Source organism: Drosophila ananassae, chromosome XR (assembly GCF_017639315.1).
Source record: "Drosophila ananassae strain 14024-0371.13 chromosome XR, ASM1763931v2, whole genome shotgun sequence".
Lineage (NCBI taxonomy): Eukaryota > Metazoa > Arthropoda > Insecta > Diptera > Drosophilidae > Drosophila > Drosophila ananassae.
Genome location: NC_057932.1, coordinates 14258547 through 14268157, shown reverse-complemented (window position 1 = coordinate 14268157; position 9611 = coordinate 14258547). Strand labels below are relative to the sequence as shown.

The window sequence follows — 9611 nt, the reverse complement described above, 5'->3', positions numbered from 1 at the left end:
AAAACACGCGGACAGTGGACAGTGGACCTCGGACTGGAACTGGGACTGGGACTCAGCGGACACCCCAGATGGAGGAACTGGAGACAGGGGACCGACCGGCTTAAGAAGAGCATTCTTCGCCCGTCGATCGATCTTTGGGGCCACCATCCTCCTCCTCCTCGTCCATCCCTCCGATGCAAAACGAGAAACTGAAACCCAACCGAACAGAAACTGACAAAAAAAAAATAAAAAAAATAAAACAAATTGAAAGGAAAGCAAGAAACTTTTATCGGAGACTGTAGTGTATAACCCATAGATTCCCCGACTCGGTCTCGTTTACTCTCAATTTCTTATTTATGAGAGTGCTCGGATTCTTGGCGTCGAAGGTCGAGGGTATCAAGGGGTATATTAGGCTATATGGTAGTAGTATAATATTATTTAGATCTAAGGATATGGGATTTGTTTGGATTAATCTGGGGAGCTAATTGATCATCTTTCTTTAAGAAAAGTTTGTAAATTAAAAAGGTGAATAATATATATTTTATTGATCTGTAGATTGTGATCTATATGGGTTTTGTTTGGGTTAGGGTCTTGAGTAATATTGTTTTCTTTTTTGGAATAAATGGTATATAAAGTGGATCCAATAACAGATCTATATGCTTGTATTCTGGGAAAATTATATTATTTTCTTGCGTTAAGATTAGAAACAAAGTAAGGGGAGTATATATTATTACATTATATTAGATCCAATGGTATCTAATTGGATCTATAAGATTGGCCTATGGGTTCTATAGATCTATTCTGGGGAGGTTTGTAAATAAAGAAGGTTAATGATATGGTTTTTTATTGTTAAATTAGTAAAGATAGTATAACTCCATAGATTTAGATCTATATGGGATTTTTTTTTGGGTTAGAGTAAGGGTTCTATAACACTATTTTGGATTAAATAATGCATTCTTTTTTTTGGAATATATGGTATTGACTGGGTAGCTTATTGGATCTATATTTTGGGTTCTATATTGGTATATGATTGGGTTATGGGTTCTATTCTGGGAATATATAATATTATTTTCCTTCTTGAGTTAAGATTGAAAACAAGTGGGATATATAACTATATAAAGTGGGATATATATTGTGGAGTTATTGGATCTAAATATTTGTATCTACAATATATGTTTAAAATATATTTGGGTTAGGGGTTCTATTTTAGGGAAATTATATAATTTTCTTTCTCGAGTTAAGATTAAAAACAAAAAAAGACTGTTATGTTAATATTTAAAATTAAATGGAATTGTGAAGTACATATATTGGAGTTACTAGCTCTAAATATTTTTATCTACAATAGTTTTTGGGTTATGGGTTTTATTCTGGGAATATAATATTATTTTCCCTCATAAGTTATAATTGAAAACAAATTATTTGGTAGTATTTATAAGTTATGTATTATGATGTATTGATTCTATAATTCTATTCTATTGATTTGTATATTTATTCTATATATCTGATCTATATGTATATTTGTATCTATATATGTTTAGGTTAGAGGTTCTACTTCGGGAATAATAATATAATTTTCTTCCTTGAGTTAAGATTAAAAAATAGTATTTGGGACAATATATAATTGATAAGTTATTGGATCTATATGCCCATTAATAGTAACTCTTTTTGAGACATCTATTTTATAATATTATTATTATTATTTTTAGATGAAAGTATCTGAGTCCGGGGTATAGACTAGTCTCATATACACCCTTCCCCTGAAGTCTTTTGTATTTTTTTGTGGTTTTTCAGCTTTTGTCAACTGGAGCAGCGGGGTGTGGGGGTGCTGCCAGTTCCGAGGCAGGTCGAGGAGGCAGGAGGCAGGTGGCAGGAGGCAGTCTGCGAACAAATTTGTTGCAATTGCCGTTTCGGTGGGGCAGTGGTCGGGTCGGGACAACTTTTCAATGGCAGGCCAGTGACAAATGATCGCTGATAAGGAGCCGAAGCCGAAGATACAAAAAGGAAACAAATTGCGAGGAGGCTTCAGGAGGAGGAGGAGGAGGAGGACAGGGTGGAGGATCCCCTCCAAGAAGGATATCCCCATAACTGGGTCGTCTGGCCATCCTATTATCCTAGATATACAATTTTTTTTAGCCCTTTGTGGATTTAATTTCTTGGAGATCTGCAGGTGCATGAGGATCCTTGTTGGGGATTTTTTAATTTATGCTCTCGGATCCGTTAGGGCTTCCTTCTGCCCTCCTTGGCGACTGGCGACTGGCCACTGGCGGCTGGCGCCAGTTGCCTCACTTATCTGGCCACCGCCATCAGGGTCAACTCAATTCGGCAGTTCTTTTGTTTACTTAAAAAAATAAAAATCACAAAAAAGGAGAAGCTTTTAAACCCAAAACCTCTTCTTTATTTTTATTTTTTTTGCAATTCTTTTGAAACTTGAGAACACTTCAGAGGGAAAATGAGAAAGCGAGGAAGGGGTCTGAGTCTGGGCCGTGTCAGAAGTTCACACAAAACTTGTGAAGTTCCTTCGAATGAAAAATAAATAAAAATAAAAATAAAAAAAAACTTATAGTGACGTTGAGTGGATGGATTTTTTAAGTTTTTTTTCAAAATATTTTTTGGAGGAGAAGGCGGCGCCGGAAGCTGTTCAGACAGCCAGTCCGAGCAATTAATCGTCCATTTGGCCAGTCATTCCGTCATTCCATCAAACCCCTCTCTCATTTCATCAATCCGGGACAGCCAGGGCAGCCAGGACAGCCAGGACACCGGCAGGACAGCTGCATTCGCGGCATGGCCCTAATCTGGCGGATAGTTTGGTCTAAAAATGGAGGTTTCTTTTCTAAAAAGGATATTCTGAATACCCTTCCGTCCAATAACTATTAAGTTACTAGCTCCTATCCCTCGTAGAACCCTCTAGAACCTACTAGACCCCTCGGAAAGGGTATCCTAAACATACTGATACTTGTAACCCCGAAATCTAGATAGCCCCGGAATACTAAACTGCCCCAATTCGTGGCATGCACGCCGCCAACGCATTAAACAATGAAAAGCTTTTAAGGACAACCCTCCACCCCACCCCAGACCGCCAGGATATCGCTAATGACCAGCAGGCAGGCTTCGATTAAGGATTTCGGTGGACAAGTGATTCAGTGCTGGGTCGCCGGACCTTGGCTCCGATTTTCCTTTTTTTGTTTATTGGTCGTGCGGGCGAGAAATGTTCCTGAAACGGAAATGCCGCAAGAGAGACGCCACCATCATCATTCCCATGCCCCCGGGCAGCAGCAGCAGCAGCATCATCATCAGCCAGGACACTCCGCCACCAGGAAGCAACGGGCCCTGGAGACCCTGGTCATCTTCCGCCGGAGTCTCATCTACCAGACGAAGGAGTTCTTCCAGAACTCAACGCTCCACGGTGTCCGCTATATTGCGGAATCGGGTCGACCCATTGGGGAGAAGTTCATGTGGTTCTGCTTCACATCGATTGGAGCTGTTACGGCGCTGGTGATCATCATGAGTCTGTGGGAGAAGTTCCAAACGAATCCGACCATTACCGGCCTGGACACGGACTTTCACAATCAGAACGTGGTATTTCCCACCACGGTGGTCTGTCCGGAGGCGGCCTTCGACCAGGAGAAGGCCTACGCGTCGGTCTACAAGTCCATGGCGTGAGTGGAGTCTTCGGGTCTAACCTCCAAAAGAGGTCCTTCAATCGATAATACCCTTTATGGTGACCTTTATGTAGAGTTACTTGCGTTCTAGAAAAAATTAAATCAATAAAGGGGGGAGACTGGAATAGAAACTGGAGTTCTTGGAACTCTATCCACTATTTCTATTAAATATTTTAATAATATTTTGTATCTTTTATCCAGAAACTATGACGATGCCCAGGCCCAACTGTACACCCCCTTTCTGGAGCTGATTACGTCGCTGAGCTTCGAGACGATTCGAGATGCCAAGATGCTGGCCCAGTCGATACCCAAGGACCAGTTGGAGGAGAACACCATCCGGCAGTGGGCCTTCGAGGCGCACATTAGCTGCGAGAGCACCTTTGTATCCTGCAAGTATCGGGACGAGGAGATCCAGTGCTGTGACCACTTTGAGCCCATCTACACAGAGCATGGCTTCTGTTATGCCTTCAACTCTAGGTTCAAGTCCACGGCTACAGAAGAGTGAGAATTATATACCTTACTTTCAATATAATAGTTTAGATATATCCTTCTTGCAGTGTCAGGACAGGAGCTCCTCACGATCTCTACGAAACGGACAAGAAGTGGGCTCTCTTCTTTGTCCCCAACAGCACCTCAAGGGTGAGCTCTCAGATCTCTGTTCTCAGAGTGCCTCTCTAATAGATCCCCTTTCTAGATCTTTATTTTTTCGAACGAGGAGTACTTCGGATCGGACTTCAATGCCCAGATCGATTGGTCGGAGAGCCAGCTGGTCGAGGTGAGGATCTCCAAGAAGAACACCTACACCACGGACGATGCCAGGCAGCTGTCCATCGGCCAGAGGAAGTGCATCTTCAGCGACGAGGTGAAGCTGAACTACTTCCCGGACGCCTACACCTTCTCCTCCTGCATGAAGCAGTGCCGCATGAACAAGGCCATCAAGCTCTGCAAGTGCAATCCGCCCTTCTACAAGCCAATAGGTGGGTTACTCACTTAATATTACTATCCAATCTAATGACTATATTCTGGCAGCCAATGTGCCCATGTGCATGGTCAAGGACTTTGATTGCCTGGACGAGTTCAAGGCCAACATAACGAACATCAAGGACTGCCTGCAGTGCGAACTGAGTTGCTCCAAGACTGTCTTCAACATCGACAAGCTCATAAAGATGTAGGTTCCTTAAAGGGTATCACTAAACTGGACTAATAGTTGCCCCTTTCTAGAGTGGATCGCCCGGAGAGCACTGGCGTCTTGGTGGAGTTCCTCACCTGGCCCATTATCCGGTACAAGCGGGAGGTACTCTTCGGCTGGGTGGACTTGTTGGTGTCCTTTGGCGGCATAGCCAGTCTCTTTCTGGGATTCTCCCTGCTCTCGGGGGTGGAGATTATCTATTATTTTACTCTGCGAGCCTGCTGTATGGTCTACAAGAATAGGGTATGGGTTTAGAGTCTAAAATTATGTTTAAAATCTAAAATAATTATTCTTGTAATCCCTAGCAAGAACTGTATGAGATCGAGGAGCGGATTCAGAAGGAGCCACCGCCAGCTATCGACTTGAAACTGAGCCTGAGATCGCATTCCAGGCAGCAGGTGGGAGCCACGCCCACCTCGGCAGTACTCCAAGTGAAGCCCGCCATGGAGGGCTCGCAAGGAGGAGCCTCCCAAGGACCTCAATGGCGTAAGAATGAAAAGGTATGACTTTATCTCATATTACTTACTACTACTAACCTTGCTCTACCTCCAAGGACTACTCCTCCTTTGCCAAGAACCTATACAGGACTCCCAAAGTCCTGCCCGACCATGGCTATAACTCTACTAACCCCAGGAATCCCTGGACCACCTACGATCACTCTCAGTATATGCCTTGAAATCTTCAAATATAAAATCAAAAGATAAAGATACAAAATATGGCACTTTAAGATACATGACTTAAACTTCCGTTTAAAGTTATAATGGCACTTGGAATAATTTTTTTTTGAGAAGAAGAATATAAAAAAAATAATTAAATAAAATTTGCAAGTAAAGCTTATCCCCGCACCACTCTCAAGCTATTAATTACAAAATCGAAACTAACTACTTGTATTTAAAAAAATAAATATTTAATTATAGAATATTGTATCCTTGCACGAAAGCAATAAAGAAATATCCGCTAGCGAGTTGCGAACGGTGGAAAAATGTTTCGTCCTGCCGCAGGAATGTTTCGATGGATTCTGTACCCAATTAAATTTCAGTCTTGTGTTGCATACTTAGCGGCGGGTTCACTGCACCCTACCGAGGGCTACGGGGGATGGATGCAAACTAACCACAACCCATAGACTCCTCCATCTGTAAAACCCAAACTCGAACCGAAAAACCCAAAACCCCGTTTCCATGCCGCCACCGCTGCCATCCTGGCACTGCTCCTCCTGCCCCTGCCCCTGCCCCTGCCCCAAATCCGCGGCATTCAGCCGCAGCTCAACAAAAGCGAACTGCATTTTTCAGTTAACATCGTTCCCGGCTCATTGTTAATTTCCACCAGTGATGGCCACCGCCTCACATTAATCCTAGTTCATCAATTTTTCCATAGCTTTTCTATAATTTTTTTAAATTCATGATTTTTAAGTGCCACTTTTTCTTATAACTTGACCAAATTATAATCAATTTTTATGGACAATACCTTGAAGAACTCGTAGATTCATTAATTATTAATTTTAAAATATGATTTTTATTCTGAAAATTCGAATTTTTTATTTATATTTTTTTTTGGAATTTTTATGATGGGCCCTTAGATGCTTATAATATTATATATGAGGAATACCTTAAGAAAGAAATGGCGAAAAACAACGTCTATATCTTTTGAAATTTTTAAATCCTATCCTTAACCGAAATATCTTAAACTATGCTATTATACTATTTAATATACTATACTAAATTATAATATACTATAATATATGTATTATACTTAATATTATCCTATAATATCCTTTTAATCTGCATTATAATCTAACAAAAAATTAATTTTTGCCTCAGTTTTTGTAAAATTTTCTGATAAACGATAGCGGCTGATATCTGATACGAGAGCGGCATATCCTAAAAAAAATTTAGATTAATTCTCCATTAATCTGTATAAAATTTTTCATTTTAACATTTGTTTGTAAGACTCCTTGAAAACTTGGAAAAAGGGATTCCATAGCATTCCATATATGGCCTAAATCGGAGGTTATATTTTTGCTAATTTTAATCCCATCTCTGAGTGGAATATCTTTAACAAATTGTGGAGAAATTCTGCATTTATCTGGATTAAACCCCTGGAATTCAATTTTTGATCAATTTTTATCCAAATTGGTAAAATATATGACCAAGAACTATGGATATATCTGCATTATAATCCTAAATATAAATTTTCCAACCATTTTTTTTTCAAATTTTTACCTAAAATGGACATATGGTCCATGATGGAGGCACTATCTTAGGCAACTAATATCCGATCCTTGAGCGGAATACCCCAAACTAACTAATAGTGAATCGATTCTGTAACAATCTCCATAAAAATCTTGGATGTAAATTTTTTAAACCATTTTTTCCAAATTTTTGTATGGGATGTCATATATGATCCAAATTAAAAGCTATATCCTTTGCAATTTTGATCAGATCCTTAAGGCTAATACCTTAAACGAAATGAGGATTAAGTCTCTATTAGTTTGCATAAAAAGTTCGGATATAAATTTTCCATTCAATTTTTCCAAAATTTTCTGATATCAGTTTTTGGCGGTAACACTAGAGATGCTCGGCTATGACCCTTTCCAAAGTCTATAACTTTTTTATTTTACAACCGATTTTTAAGCGGAATATCTTAAAAAACTCCTCATGAAAATTACTCTCACTCTGCGCTTAATTTTATAATTAAATTATTTTTTAAGTATTTGTTTTTTTAATATTATAAAAACTAAAGCTGAAATGTCATCACTGTTGAAGCCAAAGAGATGGCTAGAAAGAGGGGTAGGGGAGGGGCGGTGAGTTTCCCGGCACGACAGTCCGTGGAAATGGCCAACAGGTGGGGGGAGGTGGGCGCCCAGTGGGTGGTGGCTTGGTGGGTGGCGGTTGTAGTTGTAATTGCAGTTGTAAGCCGCGTAGTACGCAGTGGCGTCTGCTTTTCCGCACTGGAAGGGAGGGAAGAGAGGGGGGGTGGTCTCGTGGGCGGCTTTCAATTTGTACGTCATAGTCCTCCACTAGTCCCCCCACTACTCCTCCCCGCAGCCTACGTTCTTTGCATATTTTCTGTGAATGAAACCGCCGCAAAGTCAGTTTTTTTTTTTTAAATTTTATTTTTTTTTATTTATTGCTCTGGCTGTGTGAAAAAGGGGGCGTGGCACTAGCTGGGGATTAAGATGCAACGATCGCTTTATGACCCCGGGCCCGTTAATGATTAAGCTCCTGCGGATGGGAGGGGGAGTGCGCTGTGGCGGGGATAAACACGACAAAAAAGGAAATAAAAAGAAGTCCGCGTAAGTCAGCGGAAAAGAAAACAAAAAACAATTAGAGCCCGTTAACAGTTAACGGGAATGTTGACAAGGCACACACACGCCCACAAACAAATACAAACACAAGGAAATGCAGAGAGAGAAAAAATAATATATGTATATTAAATAAATAATAAAAATATATTTAAAAAAAAAACACATAATAAATTTTAACTTAGATTTCTAACTTTTTCTTACATCTTTCTTACATCTTCTTACAACTCGCAGATTTATTAATTCTTAATTAAAAAAAATATTTGTATATTGGGAAAATAATAATTTTACTAGTTTTTTAGAAATTATTTAAAAACTAGTTGAAAAGGAAACAAGAAAGGAAAGCTAACTTCGTGCGGAGCCGAAGTTGATATACCCTTGCAGTTCAGTCGCAGTCCGCTAGGTGGCGCCACGCATCTTATATTATTAGATATATAGCGGATCGTATATAGGCGGCCGATCCTTATGAAATTTGGCAAATCAGATTATTTTGTCCAAAATAGAATCTGTACCAAGTCCCATCTTTCTAACTTAAAAAACACCAAAGTTATGCCAATTCCGATCGTTGTATGACAGCTATAGAATATAGTCGGCCGATCCTTATGAAATTTTGTACATAAGATATGTTGATCAAATATAACATGTGTGAAAAGTCCCAACCCTCTATCTTAAAAAACAACCAAGTTATGGCATTTCCGATCAATCAGTTATATGGCAGCTATAGGATATAGTCGACCGATCCCGGCCGTTCCGACTTATGTACTGCCTGCAACAGAAAGAAGGGTGTGTGCAAAGTTTCAACTCGATAGCTTTAAAACTGAGAGACTAGTTTGCGTAGAAACAGACAGACAGACAGACAGACAGACAGACGGACAGACGGACAGACGGACAGACGGACATGCTCATATCGACTCAGGAGGTGATCCTGATCAAGAATATATATACTTTATAGGGTCGGAGATGTCTCCTTCACTGCGTTGCACACTTTTGACCAAAATTATAATACCCTCTGCAAGGGTATAAAAACTGTTTATAATTTTTTATTTTTTTATTTCTCTCAGTGCACTTACACACACATGCATGTATGTATGTATGTATGTACATGGCTCGGCGCATAAATAAATTTAGCAAAGTTAATTGAAATAAGCGAGTTGGTGGCTCTGTTTGCTTGCCCTCTTAAAAAAAAAAAAAGAAATGAAATCTTTTTTCTCCCCCACCCACCATCACTTTTAAAGGGGGATGGAGGGGTAAAGAAGGAAGGATAAACACACACACATTCCACATTCTGTTTGTGTTTGTAGGCACTCACTCGTGTTGGCTTGATTTTCGATTTGCATTTCTAAAATGGCCCATAAAAGTGTTAAAACTAATGAAATTGCTTTGATTGCCGGATGTCCAAAAAAAAAATAAAAAAAAAGAGGAAAAAAGCGATTAAAACCATTTAGATTTGCCCAAGAAATGGGCTTTTATTTAATTTTGGGAG

The 9611-nt window shown here is 39.8% G+C and overlaps 1 protein-coding gene across 1 annotated transcript; it reads left to right on the top strand.

Annotated features, from left to right (window-relative positions):
* The first annotated feature begins 2601 nt into the window (after nt 1–2601).
* LOC6505266 (sodium channel protein Nach) lies at nt 2602–5784 on the top strand. The gene is made up of 8 exons (XM_001965616.4): nt 2602–3635; nt 3840–4139; nt 4196–4277; nt 4333–4615; nt 4668–4806; nt 4860–5070; nt 5133–5327; nt 5381–5784. The coding sequence occupies exons 1-8, from the start codon at nt 3070–3072 to the stop codon at nt 5501–5503; spliced, it is 1899 nt and encodes a 632-aa protein (XP_001965652.2). The 5' UTR covers nt 2602–3069; the 3' UTR covers nt 5504–5784.
* The last annotated feature ends 3827 nt before the right edge of the window (nt 5785–9611 follow it).

Excerpts from the sequence above, each read along its gene's own strand:
- LOC6505266 (XM_001965616.4), top strand. The coding sequence starts at position 3,070 with ATGACCAGCAGGCAGGCTTCGATTAAGGATTTCGGTGGACAAGTGATT. Across the intron at positions 4,616-4,667 it reads GCCCTTCTACAAGCCAATAG|CCAATGTGCCCATGTGCATG; the intron begins GTGGGTTACTCA and ends ATATTCTGGCAG. Across the intron at positions 5,071-5,132 it reads GTATGGTCTACAAGAATAGG|CAAGAACTGTATGAGATCGA; the intron begins GTATGGGTTTAG and ends TGTAATCCCTAG.